General features: G+C 36.6%; 1 protein-coding gene across 1 annotated transcript in view; it reads right to left on the bottom strand.

Moving 5' to 3' along the window:
• Nucleotides 1-17,699, bottom strand: part of creb3l3b (cAMP responsive element binding protein 3-like 3b) — a 30,250-nt gene extending 12,551 nt beyond the window's left edge. The window contains exons 1-4 of the mRNA XM_081373454.1: nucleotides 17,580-17,699; nucleotides 11,142-11,249; nucleotides 9,417-9,672; nucleotides 385-506 (exon numbers count right to left, since the gene is read on the bottom strand). Of these exons, the coding sequence (XP_081229580.1) occupies nucleotides 385-506; nucleotides 9,417-9,672; nucleotides 11,142-11,249; nucleotides 17,580-17,621 (528 nt within the window). The 5' untranslated portion in view covers nucleotides 17,622-17,699. The remainder of the gene's footprint in view (nucleotides 1-384; nucleotides 507-9,416; nucleotides 9,673-11,141; nucleotides 11,250-17,579) is intronic.
• Between the last annotated feature and the right edge of the window lie 3,558 nt (nucleotides 17,700-21,257).

The raw sequence follows: 21,257 nt of genomic DNA on the forward strand, positions 1-21,257 counted from the left end.
AGTTTATCTCTCACTATTCTGAGAAAAGAATTTTGCATTGCGAGAAAAAAAAAATCAGAATTGCCATTTTATTCAGTGGCGGAAACAAGCTTCCACATCTTAGTGAACAACGCATGGAATAAGCTGCCTTTAATTTTAGCCAAAATCTATTTTTGTTTTCTTACAAGCCTTTTTAGAGCTATTGTGTGTTTCTCTCTTTCTCTGTCATGTATTTCTTCCCTCCACATCTCCTGTTTTCTAGAATTAAATCATCTCCACTGCTTTCTCTCTCTCTCCTCTCCTGGTTGCCAGTAGCATCCATGTCACATTGAATGTCACAGCAGGACTGTGTAGTCACACACACAACATGGTGTCTGTTCATGTTCTGTCAGACTCGGTACTCACCGGTTCTCCGATGTTGGAGAGCAGCAGGTCTTTTACAGTGAGCTGGTAAACGGGGGTTGGTTGAGTTCTCGTGCACTGAGAGTCTGTCAGACCGTCATTGAACAGACAGGCTTCCCAATCTGCTGCACACACAACACACACACACACACACACACACACACACACACACACACACACACACACACACAGAGAAGCGTTTTACATCGCAGAATGCATTTATTTCACACAGTGTCTGAAGACCAACTGACAAAAAAGATATTTTCATTTTCTGAGAGGTTGTTGTTACATTGTCAGATGGTAGATAGAATTTTGCTGTTTTTTAGGATGTTGGCAAATAGTTGCTAGGTTGTTTTGAGAGTTTACCACATTTATAGGTGGTTGCTAGGCTGTTGCTAAGGTGTTCTAAGTGTTTATCACATTTCTAGGTGGTTTCTTGGCCATTGCTGCGCAGTTGCTAAAGGGTTCTGAGTGTTTATCACATTTCTAGGTGGTTGCTAGGCTGTTTCTAAGGTGTTCTAAGTGTTTATCACATTTCTAGGTGGTTGCTAGGCTGTTTCTAAGGTGTTCTAAGTGTTTATCACATTTCTAGGTGGTTGCTAGGGCATTGCTATGTAGTTTCTAAGATGTAGAAGTGTTTATCAAATTTCTAGGTAGTTGCTAGGCCGTTTCGGTGCAGTTGCAATGGTGTTCTGATGGTTGTTAGCACTAAGGAGTTCCAAGGGGTTGTTACCCCATTTCTGGGTGTTTGTTAGGGCATTACTATGCTAATGTTAAGTGTTCTCAGTGGTTGTTAGCACATTTCTGAGTGGTTGCAATTGTTTTAGGTGGTTTCTATTGGTGTTGCTTGATGGTTGCCAAGGTGTTCTGGTGGCTGTTAGCACTAAGGTGTTTCAAGGGGGTCGTTACTCCATTTCTAGGTGGTTGCTAGGGTGTTTGCAATGCAGTTGCTAAGGTGTTCCAATTGTTTTTTTTCTAGGTGGTGCTAGGGTTTCGAAAATGAATAGTTGAATAAAGTCGTTATTTTTGTTTGTTTTTGCGCACAAAAACTATTCTCAACACTTGATAAACTTATAGTTGAGCCACAGTAGTCACTTGGAGTATTTTAAACTTTGTCGTTACTAACTTTCTGGGCCTGCCAGTTTCAATAACATAGAAGCCTATATGGAGGAGTGAGACAGCTCTCAGATTTCATCAAAAATATCTTAATTTGTGTTCTGAAGATGAACTCTAAGGGTTGAACTCTGAATGGAAATGCGATAGCCTGCAATTTTGCCTTATTTCTGCAATTTTCCACTCAGACATTTGTAGTAGGTCAATATCAGCTAATAAAGATACATAAATCCCAGGCTAATCAAATTGATCAAAACATGTTTGCCTGTCCCACTGCTGTATTACAGCAAATGAGCATCAATATGGCCTACTCAGAGAATAGGACAATTGAACAATAATAACCCTGTGATCATGTTAACAAAAACAGAAATGTATGTTTTCTTACAGAGTTGAGTTGATTTCTTGATCTCAAATAAAAACTGAAATGTTTGTAGCCTATACAACTCGGTTTCACATAAGGTAGTTTTCATAAACACTTGTCTTCATGACAAATTTATTTAAGCATATATAATTAGTAAATTATATATTGTATATAATATTGTATTGTAAAATATATATATATATATATATAATTATTATGACGGTTCTGGCTGAAGTAGAGCCCGTGCAGCCGGGCAAATGGGTGACAGTGAGGGATCGCTCTAGTCGCGGATCTAAAAACCACTCTTCCGTTCCGATTACCATAACAAATCGATTTGCCCCGCTCAGTGAAACACCCACTGAGAATGATTGTGCCCTAGTTATTGGCGATTCTATTACACGGAACGTGAAAATAGAGACACCAACCACCATAGTCACATGTTTGCCGGGAGCCAGAGCGCCTGACATCAAAGCAAATTTAAAAGTGCTGGCTAATGCTAATCGTAAATTCTCTAAGATCATTATTCATGTCGGCACTAATGATGTTCGACTCCGCCAGTCGGAGATCACCAAAATTAATATTAAAGAGGTGTGTGAACTTGCAAGTACGATGTCAAGGACTGTAATTTGCTCTGGCCCCCTTCCTGTTCGCAGGAGTGATGAGATAGTTAGTAGATTATGTTCGCTTAACGGTTGGCTGTCTCGGTGGTGTCCGCTTAATAATATAGAATTATATATAGACAATTGGAAAAGTTTTTGGGGCAAACCTGACCTGTTGAAAAGAGATGGTATTCATCCCTCCTGGGATGGTGCTGCTCTTCTCTCTAGTAATATGGCTCATAGTCTTAGAGCTCAAACATGACAATCTGGGGCTCAGGTCAGGAAGCAGACAGACTGGCTTAACCGACCGTCTGCTAGCGGCCTCGCGTCACCAAGGTCAGATAAATCCCATCACATAGAGCCTCTTTCACCTAGCTATCATCATATAGAGACTGTGTCTGTTCCCCGAATTTGGAAATCCAAAAAACGTTTAAACCCAACTAAGGTTAAAAATTTAATTGATGTTCAACAAATAAAAAACAGCTATAATACAGATGAGCAAATGCTAAAGCTTGGGTTGCTGAATATTCGATCGCTTACTTCAAAAGCACTCGTTGTTAACGATATGATTTCAGATAATAACCTAGATGTGCTGTGTTTGACAGAAACCTGGCTAAAACCAAACGATTACATTACTTTAAATGAATCAACCCCGCAAGATTACTGTTATAAACATGAGCCTCGTCTGAAACGCAAAGGGGGTGGTGTTGCTGTAATCCATAGTAATAGTTTCAAAACCACTAAGAAATCAAGTTTTAAATATAATTCTTTTGAAGCATTGGTGCTTAATGTAAAAATATATAGTGTAAACGATAAATCACGTTTGAGATTTGTGCTGGCTACTGTATACAGGCCACCAGGGCACCATACAGACTTTATCAAAGAATTTGCGGACTTTCTATCAGAATTAATATTGACTGCAGATAAAGTACTAATTGTTGGTGATTTTAATATACACATCGATAATGAAAAAGATGCATTGGGATTGGCATTTAAAGACATTGTAAATTCAATTGGAGTTAGACAACACGTGTCAGGACCTACTCATCGTCGTAATCATACTCTAGATCTAATATTATCACACGGAATAGATGTGGATGCCGTTGAAATTCTGCAGCAGAGCGATGACATCTCAGATCATTATCTAGTCTCGTGTAATTTGCATTTAGCCAAGGCTGCAAAGCCGACTCCGTGTTTCAAATATGTGAGACCTATCACTTCTGCTACTAAAGATTGCTTTATTAATAATCTTCCTAATCAGTTTCATCATCTCAGCATCTCAGATAGCTTAGAAGAACTAGATATTACAACAGAAACGTTTAACTCTCTCTTTTCCAGCACTTTAGACACAGTTGCTCCGTTGCACTTAAAGAAGATTAAAGAAAATAGTCCAACGCCATGGTACAGCGAGCACACTCGGGCCCTTAAGAGAGCAGCCAGAAAAATGGAGCGCAACTGGAAGAAAACAAAACTAGAGGTATTTTGCATTTCATGGAAAGAGAGCTCAATTACTTACAGAGAGGCTTTAAAAGCTGCTAGATCTGCTTATTTTTCAACCCTATTAGAAGAAAATAAACATAATCCTAGGTATTTATTTGAAACGGTGGCTAAACTAACGAAAAATAAAGCTTCAAGCACCGAAGTTTCCAAGCAACACAGCAGTAATGACTTTATGAACTTCTTCACTTATAAGATTGATAATATCAGGGACAAAATTATAACTATGCAACCGTCTACTACAGTATCACATCAGGCAGTGCATTGTAGTCTCCCTGAGGAAAAATTTGATTCATTCGTTGCTATAGGAGAGGAAGAATTTACTAAACTCATTAAATCATCTAAATCTACAACATGTATGTTAGACCCTATACCGACTAAGCTACTGAAAGAAATACTTCCAGAGGTCATAGATCCTCTTCTTAATATCATTAATTCGTCTTTGTCTCTAGGATACGTACCAAAAAACTTTAAGCTGGCTTTGATTAAACCGCTTGTTAAAAAAACGCAACTTGATCCTTCAGAATTAGTCAATTACAGGCCGATCTCGAATCTACCCTTTCTGTCAAAGATATTAGAAAAGGCAGTATCCTCACAACTGTGTTCCTTTCTTGAAAGAAATGATATCTGCGAGGATTTCCAGTCCGGATTTAGACCGTACCATAGTACCGAAACAGCTCTCGTTAGAGTCACAAATGATTTGCTCTTATCATCCGATCGTGGTTGTATCTCTCTATTAGTGTTACTCGATCTTAGTGCTGCATTTGACACCATCGACCACAACGTTCTTTTAAATAGATTAGAACATTATGTTGGCATTACGGGAAATGCACTAGCATGGTTTAAATCATACTTATCTGACCGTTATCAGTTTGTAGCAGTAAATGATGAGATGTCTCATCGATCACAAGTTCAGTATGGCGTACCACAAGGCTCAGTACTAGGACCGCTGCTGTTCACTCTGTACATGCTACCCTTAGGAGATATCATTAGGAAACATGGCATTAGCTTTCACTGTTATGCCGATGATACGCAGCTCTATATTTCTTCAAAACCTAACGAAACTTATCAATTCACAAAATTAACGGAATGCATAGCGGATATAAAAAATTGGATGACTTGTAATTTCCTACTTCTAAATTCTGAAAAAACAGAGTTTCTAATTATTGGACAAAAAACTTCCTCACGTAATAACCTAGAATACTGTCTAACACTTGATGGCTGCTCTGTTAAGTCTTCGTCGTCGGTTAGGAACCTGGGTGTGCTCTTTGATACCAATCTTTCATTTGAAAGTCACGTGTCTAGTATCTGTAAAACTGCATTTTTCCATCTTAAAAATATATCTAAATTACGTCATATGCTCTCATTGACAAATGCGGAACAATTAGTTCATGCGTTCATGACCTCAAGGCTAGATTATTGTAATGCTCTACTGGGTGGTTGCCCTGCACGCTTAATAAACAAACTACAGCTGGTTCAAAACGCAGCAGCTCGAGTTCTTACCAGAACCAGGAAGTATGACCATATTAGCCCAGTTCTGTCAAAACTGCATTGGCTCCCTATTAAACATCGCATAAATTTTGCGATCAGTGCTTTGTGAGTAATCAGCAAAGCACTGAATGGTTTAGCTCCGCAGTACTTGAGCGAGCTCTTAACGCATTATAGTCCGTCACGTCTATTACTATGGAAGTAAAATAATGTCAAATGTTTTTGAAATAAAAAGCCTGTTGAATTGCACTACTTGAAAAAAAAATAGGCATTGCATTAATCATGCTTGCATTTTAATGCATTGTATTTTTAGGGCTTGCATTTTTATGGGCTGAAATTCAGCATGGTTGAATATTTAAGCTGTGAATATTTCAATTAAAAACATTTCAAACACATTTTCATTATTAAAAATTCAATAATCCATATTCACCTTTCATATTTCACTTCCAAAATATTCAAACTGTTTAAAAATACAACCTATAATATTCAACAGGCAATTTTCGGTCCATTTTATTTCGCTTTGCAAAATTCGCTTCCACAAATTCAGTGGTTCAAATTCGACAGTAAATTCAACGGAACTGCAGGAAAAGCAATAGATTACCGAGATACTCTCCATCTGCTGTTATTCAACCTCACCAGCAGGAGGTGCAAAAGCGCTTGTTGTTGACGAAGACAGAGCAACAGTTAGAGCAAGCCATTCATTCATAAAACTCATTTAACAGCAATGCAAGTGTATTTGTGATTATTATGACGGCGGTTTTATGTTAAATTCAGTGTCTTCACGGTTACTCTCCCTGTGTAGCCTACAAGCATCTTTCTCTACCGTGAACAAGATTATAATGTTATTCCCCGATGCGGATATACAGATCCAATATTACATTTTTGAGATTGACATATATTTCTCTTGGTTGTTTAGTTGCCTTAACTTTATATTGTGGCGATGTGCTGCATGCAAGCTATTAGGGTTTCCCTTAATACTTAAGGATTCCCCTGCTGGACATATAAAACGCTTAACGTATAGCTTAATGGACTAATTACAGTGATATAAAAGACCAAACTCGCAGGCAAGCAGATTGACTCAGAATAACGCGCAAAGTTTAATGCTGAGCGTTTCCCCAGTGATAGACTGGCATTGACGTTGGACATTTGCACATTTAGGGACCGTCTCTAAAGTGTATACTACTTTGGTATGTACGTTTCTAACTTCAATAGCATTTGAATAGAACGACTTACAGTCATAAAACCAACTGTAAAGTGTTCATGTAGTGTCAGGCATAATGCGCACCCTTTGGATTTTTGATATTTATTCAAATAAATTAAAGTTTGCTATTGAAGTTAGAAACGTGTATGCCAATGTTTTATGCAACTTTTGAGACGGTCCCTAAATGTGCGAATGTCCAATGTCAAGCCAATTTTACATTTATTAGGCTACATTTGGTCATTTATATAGCAGACGCTTTTATCCAAAGCGATTTACAGTTAAACTAACAATAGGAGGACAACAATATGCAAGTGCTATGACTCTTCCCAGTTTAAGCTAATGCAATACGTAGGCATAGCCTATTATATATATATATATAGGCTATATATATATATATATATACTGTAGAGAGAGAGAGAGAGAGAGAGAGAGAGAGAGAGAGAGAGAGAGAGAGAGAGAGAAAAGAGAAGAGAAAGTGTTAGTATTGATCAAGTGTTGATTTTATGCCAGTTGATTATACCCAGAATATCAAAATCCACTGCTGGCGGTAGATCCTTTTCCTATTTACCACCAAAACTCTGGAACAGTCTTCCTACCATTGTCCGGGAAGCAGACACACTCTGTCAGTTCAAAGCCAGATTAAAGACACATCTCTTTGACCTAGCTTTCACATAATACATTATAGACTTCTATAATTTAATGTTATGCTGCATAGATTAGGTCAGCCGGAACCGGGAACACTTCCCAAAAATCCTGATGTACTCGTTACATCATGAGAAGAATGGCATCTACGCTAATATTAGTCTCTGTGTTTATCCCAAGGTTTTTCCTGCAGCCTGCCGGATCCAGGCCGTATCCAGATCTGACGAAGGACCTTCACCTGGACCGATGACAACGCAGTGCTGAAGTGCCAACTAGTCTCTCCCTATGGAGGATCCCACTACCACTCTACAGATAAGCCGTTGTCGGGAAAATTCGTCTCGCGGTCCTACCCCAAAGCAACAAATAAAATAAAATTCCTTATCAAAATTTATAAGGAAAGACAAGTATTTTGTTTAGGCTTGGCTTGTAGGGAATTCCAAACCTGCGTATATTCTAACGCACATAACTATAGAACCCATTCTAAATGCTCATGTGAACGCCATCAGCGTTTCTCACAGGTTCGCGTTTAAAGTCTGTGTAGAGAGAATGGTGTCGTCTTAGCGGCCCCTAATTTAATAACAAATGATCATTGCGACGGAACCAAATCAATTAAAACTAACTTTAGATGGAAATAACTTAACTCTGCTGTAAAGCCGAAACAATCTCTGTTACCTTAAATTATACGCTTATCTCTGTAAAGCTGCTTTGAGACAATCTACATTGTTAAAAGCGCTATATAAATGAAGATGACTTGACTTGACTTGACTAAATAAGCTCCTCTATAGTGTTTTTAATAGCTAACTAACGAACTGTGAACATTGGATAACTTTCCTGAGGTAAATGCAAAATTTAATTATTGACGTCTTTCCATGGTTGAAACACTGATTAAGTGATTATATGAGACATGATTCATTTCAGTATCTTTTAACTTCTGATATTCATGCATAAAATGATAAAATGGACAGAATCTCAAAGCTAGAACTTGTTTACAAGTCTTGTTTACTTGTTCTTAAGTAACAAAGCACAAAGCTCCTTGTGATTATTGGATGTGAGGCGTGCTACAAATAATGTTTAGTGTAGGGAAAAACTGTGGATCTGGCAACCCTGGCTTGAACTACAGGTAATTCATAGGGTCAAACAGAGCCTGCTTTAAGTCGCTATTTTTGAACTGTTAATGCGTTAATTGTCGCGTTAGTTCCAGTAGAGATTTCAACAATGCCTTTATGCCACTTTACTTAAAAAACAAACATCTGAGACAAAGTTGATACTTGAAACATAAGTGAGAAGTTTCCTGAGGTATAAAAGACAGTGGTGGACGAATGTCACAAATCAAGTACTTGAGTAAAAGTACAGATACCATGTTAAAATATTACTCCAGGAAAAGTGTAAGCCTACTTATTTAAGTTTGACTTAAACGTACAGAAGTGCTTGATTTTTAAATGTACTTATTAAGTATTAAAGGTAAAAAGTACTGATCAATGAACCACATAGCTATTTCTTCTAGCACAAATAAGAAAGATTGATGCATATGTGCAGTCTTATTTGAGAACCAATTCAACAGGTTCATTGGAAAGAATGAATCGGACATCACTATAATTTAACTGTTGACTTAAACGTACAGAAGTGCTTGATTTTTAAATGTGCTTATTAAGTATTAAAAGTAAAACTATTTATTCTAGCCAGCACAAATCAGATTAGCCAGCACTACTAAGAAATATTGGTGCATATTTGCAGAATGAATCAGAAAGCACAATTTCTTTTATTGTTAATGCGGTATTGTCATGTTAACTTGTCCTAAATTCAACACTAGAGATTTTCTTCACACACACTATGAGTTGCAATCTGAACACGTTTTTCTGCCCTCTTTTGATTGACAGGATATAATCGGCCCTGATCATTGGCTGTTTTTAAGCAAGTAAATAATTGAAATAATAATGAAAATAATTGCTTTTATCGGCCGATACCGATTATTGGCCGATACGTCGGTGCATCTCTACTTTATTGCATCCCTGATGCAGTGTGTGGTCACCCGAACTGCACTCTTTAAACTTGTGTTGACATAATGATTGTTGCTGTTGTTCTGACTGCAAAGTAATCAACAAGATTCTGGTGGGACTGAAGAGTGAGATCTCACCCAGATCAATGGAGATATCCGGCTCTGTGTTTGCGGCATGAGCGGCCGGCTGAGGAAGAAGATGAGGATGCTGAGGGAGGAAGACGGAGTCGAAGAGCGGGCTGGTGGGGGGTGGTGGGGGGCTGTCCAGGTGGTCTGACGGGGTGTCGTCACTGATTCCACTGTCACAGGGTGAAGGGACCCAGAGAGGAGAGCAGGGCTCCGACAGCAGGGAGTCCAGGAAGCTATCAACAACACCTTCACCGTGACTCTGACTCTGCAGGGATACAGACACAAAACACAGAGAATAAACACACATCTGTGTCACAGCAGAGACACACATGCACAACCATGATACACACTCATTGCAGATGCGTCATCTGTGTCTCTAATGTACAATATTTCATGTTTCGTTCACTTTAACATGGACTTTAATTGCTCCTACAACAGATAAAGTGGGTTTTCACAGATAGAAGTGATTATATGAGACATGATTCATTTCAGTAAGTATGAATCTTTTTGGTTCCCCAAAGAACCTCTCAGTGACCAGTTCTTCATTTAAAGAACATCTTTTTGGGGAGTGAAGAGCATTTGTGACCCTGGATCACAAAACCAGTCATAAGTCGCACGGGTATATTTGTGGCAATAGCCAACAAAACATTGTATGGGTCAAAATTATAGATTTTTCTTTTATGGCAAAAATCATTAGGATATTAAGTAAAGATCATGTTCCATGAAGATATTTTGTAAATTTTCCACCTTAAATATATAAAACATTTATTTTTGTGAGTGGATGCAGCACTATCGGCAATAGAAATGGACAACTTTAAAGGCAATTTTCTCAATGTTTTGATTTTTTTGCACCCTCAGATTCCAGATTTTCAAATAGTTGTATCTCAGCCAAATATTGTCCTATCCTAACAAACCATACATCAATGGAAATATTATGTATTCAGCTTTCAGGTGATGTATAAATCTCAATTAAAAAAGAAAAAATTACACATAAGACTGGTTTTGTGGTCCAGGGTCACATTTAAACATATCTAAATACTTTTTTCCTTTATAAAGAAATTTATATTTAGAAATATTATATTTATATTTCTATAAAGAAAATAGAAATGTAAAATATTCTTCATGGAACCATCAATTGCAATAAAGAACCTTTATTTTTAAGAGTGTAAGAGAATTAAATTTCGTCTATATTTACACAAAATATATAACACACAAAATAAGAAAACAAATATTTCCATTTATAATACACATACAAATATATACATTTTTAATATTTATTTTGATGCAAATATTGTCATCGCAATTTCGGTCCAACAAAAATGTGGTTATTTTAATAATAAATTACAGTTTAAAATGTATTTAAATAGAAGGACCGATATTTTAAATTGTAATAATATTTCACAATATTAATGTTAACACTGTATTTTTGATCAAATAAATGCAGCCTCTGTTGGCATAAGAGACTCCTTTCAAAATATTTGTACAAAAAGTCTCAACAGTTCACTATAGGTTTTTAGAATAATACTCAACAGTTTCATATCAGATACAAACACACACAGAAGTTGACTGACAAATCTGGGTCAGACATGTCACTGAAGACACACAAGAAGAATTTCAGGGTGCCTCATTTATTAAAATAACTAAAAATAAAATATTCTCAGTATGCTCTCAGTAGGACGGTTGTCTTGTGATTGATTAGATAAACTCATAAATATCAAATGGCATTTCACTCACGCTTTGCTCCGTGATTGACCACGCAGAGAGGTCAACACCATCGCTCTCCACATGAGAGACCTTATGGGGCTCGAGGAGCAGGTCTAGGAGTTCGATCCCGGAATAACCCTGAGATATAGAGGAAAGGTAAAAAGATGGAGGAAACGTGGGAGAAAAACAAATGTAAGTCATGTCAGAAGGTGCTTTCCCACAATAAAGCCATCATGAACCTTCCCGCATCTCTTCTCTGATGACGTGTTAAGGGCGGAGCAACCTGTCACTCACACCAGATCCACCAATAGCATTTTATCTGGCCAAGCTGATCTGGTTTTAAAGCGGTTTTGGCAGATATCAGCTGGTCAGGTTTAGAGAAAAGCTGGCTGACTGTCTAAACCAGGTGAAATATCCTAAAAACAACATCTAAAAAATGTGGTTTGCTTGTTTTAGCTGGCCATGCTAATCTGGTTTGCTGGTATTAAAGGGGTTTTGGGCACTTGTCAGCTGATCAGGCTAATCGACCATCTGAACCAGGAGGGGAAAAACAGCTTTTAAGTTTTAAGCATTTAATACACATATGTGCTGGTCACTAAAGCAATGGCAGTCTGTCTTTTAGTGAATTCAAGTCATGTCGGAAAGATCATGTTTACAAGTTTAACGTCTCTACAAAGTCGTAATTACGAGTGGGAAACTTGAGGTCGCCTCGGTGAGAACACATGCCAGATGCAATGGATGCAGCGTCTGTCTGTATTAATGGTAAACTGTACATAAAAAATTCCATATACTGTACAAAAACAACAAAATATTTAGTGATTCAATTTACCGTACCTTCGTAAATTGAATAAAAAAGCAACAAAAAAAACAAGCTCAGTTTTCACAGGACAAAAACACTATCTCAGTGTGGATGGAAGGGCAAAATGTAGACGTCAAAAAGGGATTAATGACAAATCGATGTCTTAAGCAAATCTGAGCAGTTTGAGACTTTGCTAAGAAAGACATGTGAGATTACTAGGGTTTTCCTTGCAAGAAAAATATCATAGAGGTTTATTGTCTTAGGATAGTAAGCATTCTTCTAGAAACCATCCTGGTGACCTCTCAGATTTTCTTCAGAAAGTGTCTTCATTACTTCCACATGTCCGGGCTCCTGAATGTAAAACTTCCCTCCACAATTTATTAAAGAGTGAGGAAGGAAGCTGCTCCGGCCATTAAAGTTTAACCATGTCCGTTGGGCATTATTAAGTATTCATTTGAAAGTCTTCAGAGTCATTGTTAGTGCTGTAGCACAGAGAACACCTGTAGTTAGTGTAAAGACGATGACATTTGAAGCACAGCTGGCTGTTTGTGACACAGCTGACAGAAACATCTCTCGTCAAGCCTGGTTACAGCATAAAGCAACAGGATAGCATCAAATGTGTCAGGAAAAGATGACAAAATTAATGAAATCCATGTGACCAGGCCATGCACCTGAAATAATGAGCATGGGGACACAAAAACCTGTGACCTATCGTACTTTACATCTGCCATGTTGAAGTCTGCTAACTCAGAAAAGAAGAGACATACAAAAGAAAAAGAATATCATGCTCGTAACAATGGTTAAGTTTCCCTCTGCCAGAGAAAGCAAACTCGATCCCTGAGCAGTTAGTCTGATTCAGCATCACACACACACACACAGATCGAGACAGACAGGGGCGTAGCACAAGGTCCCGGGCCCTATGCATAGGCAGTCCTGATGGGCCTCAAAATGATGGACTAAACCATTTGGGTCATTAGCAAGGGGTGGGACCGTGAGACCTTAGATAGTCTTTACTTTTTTGTATACAAAATGCAGTCAGTTAATTCAGGCAATACACTAACTTTACATTTCATCTGACATTCATTATGAAATGTAATTAGGAAATGAAAATATCCAGATAAAATAAAATATATTCCAGACTTTTCAAGGGCCCTCTCTCCCGTTGGGGCCCTGGTAATCAGTACTGGTACTAATCAGTAATTACCCCCAGTCCGACGCCCTTGGAGACAGAAAAGATTTCTTTGAGTCTCTGTTTTATTGGTTTTCTGTTTTTAGATTGTTTAGTTGATTAGCTTACTGTGCAGAATTAAATTAGGAAGAAAATCTTTCTCTTTTTTTTGCAGTCTAACAACCTGTGTATTTGTGTCTTGTTTTCCCGTACAAATATCTAAACATTCTTAAATAAGATGCATTTACTTGAGAAGCAAAATTACGTAAGATATTAAGTCTTGTTTACTTAAAAATTGATGTAAATTAAGTGAGTTAAAGAGAAAACTTTGATTGATTTATCTGTTTCTTGATTTAAGTGTAATTTTGATACATTTTTCAGAAAACAAGACTTATGTGATTTTGATTCTCAAGTTATTGTCTCTTGATTTAAGAATGTTTAGATGTTGCTACTGGAAAACAAGACAAATTCTCAGGAATAAAATATTTTTGCAGTGTAGTTTTGCTAAGGGGATTTCTAGCGACTAAATGTACTCTTTCTATCTTGGTAGACCAAAGTCCTCAATGAATTTATGAATGCCTTCGGGAAGGAAAATTAATGAGATCTATTCATTTGATCTCAATTGCATTTTGCAGACAGCAATTAGATTTGTTGGAGATAAAATCGAGACGTTTGCTTACTGTAAATCTCCTGCCGCTCAGATTTATCTTCAGAAAAACATGCTGCAGTAATATTTATCTCAACAATGAGATGCAGTAGCAAAGTGTGCACAGATGATATCAAAAAACTGCAGTCAAAACGTTCAATATGAAATCAAATGTTGCTGAGACCAAACAATTTGAGCTATTATCAATATTATTTGTATCTCTTCAGTATCTCAATTCTTCCTGACAGCAGTAAAACTGAATGGAGATCAAAGAAGGGGGCCAGATTAACTAACAAACCCTCTTTTGGTGTTAAAAAACTACATTTACTAAAGACGCACCTGAAAAGGCATGGACCGGGTTATCTTTTGATTTACTAAGGTTTGCGCTTGTCAATTTACTGGTGTTTCACGAGTTCACACTTACATACAATTTGAGGGGGTAAAGTTTAATGCGTATTTGGCGTGCTGTCCGGGGGGAGGGCTCCGAGCTCAGAGTTTGGCTCGAACCCAGAGTACTCCCCCTGTATGTAAGGCCCTGTTTACACGAGAACGCTCCCGGGTGAAAACGTAAAAATATTTTATCAGATGTGCCTTTCGTTTAGACGGCGACGGCGTTTTTGGGGCTTAAAAACGCAAAAAAGTGAAACCACCCTCCAGAGTGGAAATCTTAAAAACGCTCCACCGTCACGTTCCCGTCTAAACGGTAAAAACGCAAAAGTCTGCTAGACAGTGAAGGCACCGATCAGTGCTTCACATTGCCACCTAGCCGCCTGGAGTGCATACTACATTGAATTTCACACACTTTTGCGTCACCGTATGCACGCAGATTTCCCCCCCATAACGCTCGTCTAAACGCAGAATAAAAAGTGATCACTTTTTCGTTTTCTCTTCAGACCGTTTCCGTGTAGGACTAGAAGCGGGGGGGGGATGCTGCAAAACTATGTACACCTCTTACCATTGATTGCTGAGTGCTCTCCACTTGTGTTAACTATCTGAACGTGCTCCTCCCGAACTTTGTTAATAAAACATCATTAGTGCCATTTTTTACCACCAAAAAATTGCATGTCTTAAACTGGATGCTAATTGGTGCTGCTCTTGGTAGATTGTGTTGGTCATTATGGAAATGATCTGGCTGTGTTCTTTCATTTGAAGCTTTGTCAGTCGATCACCCACAGAACATTCCACTTTTATGGACTAACACTAATTTACCCTGTTTAGTAAATCTGGCCCAAAGACTGTAGTCTCTGATTTTTCTCCTATAGGGAACAGATCTCTCATCTAGAGTTTCAGTCAAAAAGTACTTGATTTTTTAAATGTGCTTATTAAGTATTAAAAGTAAAAAGTACTGATCAATGAACCACATAGCTATTTATTATAGCCAGCACTAATCAGATTAGCCAGCACTACTAAGAAATATTGGTGCATATTTGCAGAATGAATCAGAAATTGCTATTTTTTTTATTGTTAATGCGGTATTGTCATGTTAACTTGTCCTATATTAAACACGAGAGATTTTCTTCACACACACTATGAGTTGTAGTCTGAACACGTTTTTCCGCCACTTTTGACTGACAGGATATAATTGGCCCTGATCATCGGCTGTTTTTAAGCATGATTATGACATTGGAATTACATGTTTTTATGGAATGTAGTGAAGTAAACGTACGTTTCCCAAAATTAAAACACTCTTTTAAAGTGCAGATACTTGAAAAATGTAGCAAAGTAGAAATAATTTGTTACTGATTAAAGAGCAATTAAACTTTCCTTTGTCCTTGCATGGTCGGCTATGGCTTATTGATGGATTTCCTAAAGGAAAGGTTTCATTTGACAAAGCCATACTGAAAACGATGATAGCTTGTGCTTAGAATGAGAAGGTGGCAGTGGGTATCTAATCCCAAAACAGATACATTTCTCCAATGAATAACACAAACCCTTGGGGTCTTTAAACCTCGGCTTAGTTTTTCATTCCAGACGGGCATGTTCTCTCAACCTTCAGTTTATTTGTGTTTCATTGACAAGATTCTCCAGCATGCAGCCTGCGACCCACATCGCTCCTGGTCATGCGGTTTAGCAGTGAAGATAAGCTTATCTCATCTGAGCAAAGTTTTGTATGGCTTGTGCTAATAGCACAGAAGAGTCACACAAAACCACTGCATACGTGAGTCAACCTCTAAAGAGAAGTTTCATATAGCTGGCGGTTTCAGGGATGTTTGTGAAGTGAGACTCAAAATCAGATGGGCTGATTTGCATTTTGTCATCAAACAAAAATCAAACTAACTTTAACTTCCAGTTTCACTTGGGAGGTTTTATATAAACTGATTGCTGTATAAATCACGATTATAGACGGCAAAGTAACACTGACACTGGATGAGTGCGTGTGAGTAATTACGACATTTTAGTCTATTGAGCAGATCTGATGAACTTTCTCTGCCTCATCTTGTTGTTAATGGAAAAACTCTGAGAGGAGCCTTGGGTTTTATTCTTGTTTTCGAGCACGCTGATGAGTTACTAGACTAATTAGGAAAAGATAATTATCCTCGGGGTTTGTATTATTGCCATTTCCACAAGCTTCCAAGCACGGCAAATACACCGCCGGTTCAATAAAACCTCAAAATAGCAGGATGCCATTTTGTTCTCGATTGATGAGATTTAAATGGAGAGCAAATTTAAGTTTTGAAAGAGTGAAAGAGCCTCACACATATCTCAACTAGAGTTTCAGAAGAGAATAATGTCTCAGATTTGCCAAGATCTGCCAGAAAACTCAAACCCTTTTTAATCAAATTCTTCCAAGACAAACAATGTTCTCTGTGCTGTTCATCTTCAGATCATCAAGCTCAACTACATTATGTGGGTAATTCTCAAAAAGCAGTGCCATAGCTCTGTTTAGTGTGTAATGGGATAAAAAAATGGAAAAGAGAAAAAGGTTTTAAATGTTTTTCATTGGATCATCAAACATTTTGCATGTCCCCATTCATATACTGTATATCATATATCCTACTGGAAAAAAAAAAATTCGTTGAATTTAATAAAAAGAAATGTATGGTAAGTGGTTGCACACAATTGATTTTATCTACATTTATACAAATGCATTAAGTTGAACTTAATCAATTTTAGTTCAACTTAATGCATTTGTTTAAATGTAGCTAAAATCAATTGCGTGCACTTACCATAACATTTTTTATTAAATTCAACGAGGTTACCGGTCAAACATTTGTAATAATTTTTTAATGTTTGTAATCTTTTTAAAAGAAGTTTCTCATGCTCACTAAAGCTGCAACGAAAAGCATATTACAATACAATTACGATTTTTTGAAGGATCATGTGACACTGAAGACTGGAGTAATGATGCTAAAAAATAAGGTTTGATCACAGAAATAAATTTCATTTTTACTGTTTTGTTTTGTTTTGTTTTGTTTTGTTTTGTTTTGTTTTGTTTTGTTTTGTTTTGTTTACATCAAAAGAGCATAAGCATAAAAGACTTCTTTCTAAAACATTAAACAAAAAATCTAAATTATTCCAAACTTTTGACCGGTGTATATATATATATATATATATATATATATATATATATGAGTCTTTAAACTGACTGATACTACTGTTACATACTTATTTATTTTTCTAAATATATGAATTTGAAGTATACAATATTTTGGAGGACACACCCAGTTATGGTGGTCCAGTAATGTCTATGGCTTTTACAGGGCCTGAGGTGGGCTGGTTCGGCAGTAACCTTTTCAAATGAAATTATTATTATTATTATTTTAATCAAGCATAAAAATGGCACTGTTACCTGAGAACGACCCCATTCCAGACATTGAAAATCACAGTAAAAGCAAAGGGAATGCAATACTTCACCTTGTCTGAGAGAAGTGCCATGTTCCAGGCACTAGAATCCATGTGCAAGAAATCAGATTATTAAAATCCAGAGAGAAAAATACAGTATGTCAGTGTGGTGCTGTCCTCGCACAGTTGTGTTCCTGAATGTGTTCTCTGTTCTAGGACAAAGTTGAAACTCCAGATAAACTCCAGATAATCAGCCTATGATTCAATTGAATTGTTAATGTTTACAGGGCTTTGACTGACAGGTCATACATGTCAGAATCTCAGCGAGGAGAGGACGATGATCTCATCAAATGAAATGAACAGGATGACATCATTGTCTAAATTAAATGTAAGTTAAGTCGAAACATCCACTCTTAGATAAAAGGTTCATTGGGTTTCTATATAGAACTCTGGGTGCTTGACTCGGTTCTATATGAGGAGAAATGTCTTAGAATGATTGCATAATATCATTTAACGGGTTATTTCCATTTTATTTTTTACTATTGATGAAGTATGATGAGCTATTTAGTTAATCAAATTTAAAGTTAAAATTAATTCAATTATGGGAATGTTGGTAATCAAACAGTTGACGGTAACCACTGACAATCAGCTGTTTGATTATCAACATTCTTCAAAATATCTTATTTTGTGTTCAACAGAAGAAAGAAACAACATGAGGGTTAGTAAATGATGACAGATTCTTTTTTTAGGGTGTACTATCCCTTTAAGTTTCCATATAAAACCCTTTCTTGAAAGAGTGTGGAATCCCAGAGGAAGATTTTATTTATTTTTATTTGGGTTTCTCTTTCACAGCTCAAGAGACTTAAGTTATGTTTTGAGTGTCAACTTTGTCTCTTATGTTTCTCTGAAAATTCCTTTGAAGAGATAATAGATAAATAGATCAAAATGGGTTAATAGTTGACTTACAGTGAGAGCGAAGAGCTATAAAACGAATGTGGATAGATTATTTGAAAAGTAATTGAGTTCTTATTGAGATATTTCACTTTTGAATAAGGCTTTGGTATCTTGGCAAATCCTAACATAGTCTGAGACACTGTTGAGATCTTTTCTAAAACTCAACAGCCATGGCAGTGACATACAGTTTGTGTTTCGCAAAGTTTACTGCTTCAGTATTTGATTATTTTATGGTATACTAAATGATAAGCATTTCATAAGTTTTAAAGGCTTTAATAAAAAAAAAAAAATCAACACTGCATGCAAAGAGTCGATATTGCCCCTTCTTCCTCAAAACCTCTGGCATATGTGACCCTGGATCACGTCACCAGTGACATGTCACATGTCGCACGGGTATATTTGTGGCAATAGCCAATTACATGGGTCAAAATTATTGATTTTTCTTTTATGCCAAAAATCATTAGGATATTAAGTAAAGATCATGTTCCATGAAGATATTTAGTAAATTTCCTACCGTAAATATCTAAAACATTTATTTTTGTGAGTGAATGCAGCACAATCATGAACATAAATGAACAACTTTAAAGACGCACTCTTTAAAGTTTTTGCACTCTCAGATTCCAGATTTTCAATAGTGGTATCTCGGATAAAATTGTCCTATCCTAACAAACCATCAATGGAAAGCTTATTTATTCAGCTTTCAGACGTTGTATAAACCTCAATTTAAAAAAATTGACCCATGTGACTGGTTTTGTGGTCTAGGGTCACATGTCAGCTTCTGGGCCAAATCCTGAAAGATGGCGATCACTTTTGCCTTATTGGTGTTCGGAGTTGATCACAATTTGTGGACTTCTGCTTGTCCACTCTCCTTTTAAGGATTGGAAAATGCACAGATCATCACCAAATTCCTCCTGGCTTGTTGGGAGAAGTTGCTCTTGCATTCATGGCAATGTTTTGGCAAGCTCTGCACTGGTGGTGACAAGATTTTGTAGTTGACTTCTCCAGGGGAGACATTCTGGGACGTCCTGAAAACTTCTTCACTGCTGTTGAACCTCTCTTTGAAATTCTATATGATCTTCTTTAAATGTAAATGGTTCTTTCAGGTGCAATATTTCCTTGCACGCGAGGCCATTTTGATGCAAAGTGATGATTGCATGTCATTGCATATACAAGAAAACAGTGATTGAAATCATATCTTCCCTCCTTTTATAGCAATTAGTCTGCTCTTATAATCCAGTCAGAATGATAGAGGGATTTTAACTGACTTCTCGTTCACTCTTTCCTGTGTGTTGATGATATGATTAGTGAAATGATGTTACACTCTAAAAATAAAAAGTTGCTGCCTTAAATTTTTAAGTACAATCAACTTAGATGTTCAAGTCATTTCAACTTAAATTACATTAAACTGACTTTAAAAAATGGGTTGAATCTTGTCAAACTTATTTAAAAAAAGTTGAAAACTTGCTTAACTTATTTTGATGAGGTAAAGCCATGTAAAAACATTTGTTGTCATAACATATTTTTATATATCTGGTCATTATGCGCATTGCATTAGAAGAGATCTCACTTTTATTCCATGGGGTAAAATAGACTTGCAGTGCGTATTTACTTACTGAACTCTGCAATAGACATGCATGTGCAGAGACCAGTGCATTCAGTCTCCATGACTCTTAACCTGAGGTTAGGCAGATAAACCGAAACCTTAAGCTAAATAAGTCTGAACTGTGCAATCAGTGCTCGCTTATCCTGTATTTGTCCCAGCTGTTATCATAGAGGATAAGGCTAATATTGGGAACTGCCCATACTCATCAGAAAAAAATAGGGAAGCGTTACATAACTCATGCACAAACTCCAGACATGTTTTAGCGATTATTTAGGTTGGCTTGACAAAGTATTGTGCAAACAGCCTCAGAACCACTTTTAACCACGTTTAGCAACTAAACAGTTATTAACTAAACAATATTCATATATTAGTTGAACAGAAATTAATATTCAATACAGCTGGAGCTCTTTGTGACATACTGTCAATTATCAGAGAAAAAAAATTCAACTCAGGTTGTAAAACCAAAGAATAAGCATTTATAGAAATGAATTGAAACGAAAGTCTTTGTGGTAAACATTATCCCACGATGTTTATTGTCAGCCTGTTTACTGCCAATATTAAAAACAAACAAACAAGCAAACAAACAAAAAAAGTTAATTTAAAGGTCAGAACAGGGTTATTATCAATAACCAAAACTAAAACGAAATCTATTCAATAATTTCTGTTAATTAAAATAAAGCTAAAATAAATTAAAATATAAATATTAGTTGAAAACCTTAAACTAAATGAAAATTACAGATGTTGCCTTAATTGGCAATGAACTGAAATAAGTTTCAGTTGAAGCACTAAAATTATTAAACTGGAAATAAATAAAAACTAAAAATGAAATAAATCTAAATTAAACCTAAATAGCAATATTTAAAATAAATAAATAAAATGACATGACATAAAATAACTAAACATTAAACTTAAAATGAACATGGAAATGGAAAATATTAAAAATAAAGTTTAAAAACAATTCAAAATATGAATAAAACTATAATAAAAACTAAAATAACAGTGGGTCAGCAGTGCTTTGACTGACAGGTAATAACAGTGGGTTGCTTTCTGTTAACTTTAACTGAAGGTATTAGGAGGATCTTTGATATTATTGAGTGTGTGTGTGTGCGTGTGTGTGTGTGTGTGTGTGTGTGTGTGTGTGTGTGTGTTTTTCGAGCAGAAACCAATTTAACCAGCATTCACAGTCTGCAGAA

The sequence above is a fragment of the Scardinius erythrophthalmus genome (assembly GCF_964197995.2).
Source record: "Scardinius erythrophthalmus genome assembly, chromosome: 9".
NCBI lineage: Eukaryota > Metazoa > Chordata > Actinopteri > Cypriniformes > Leuciscidae > Scardinius > Scardinius erythrophthalmus.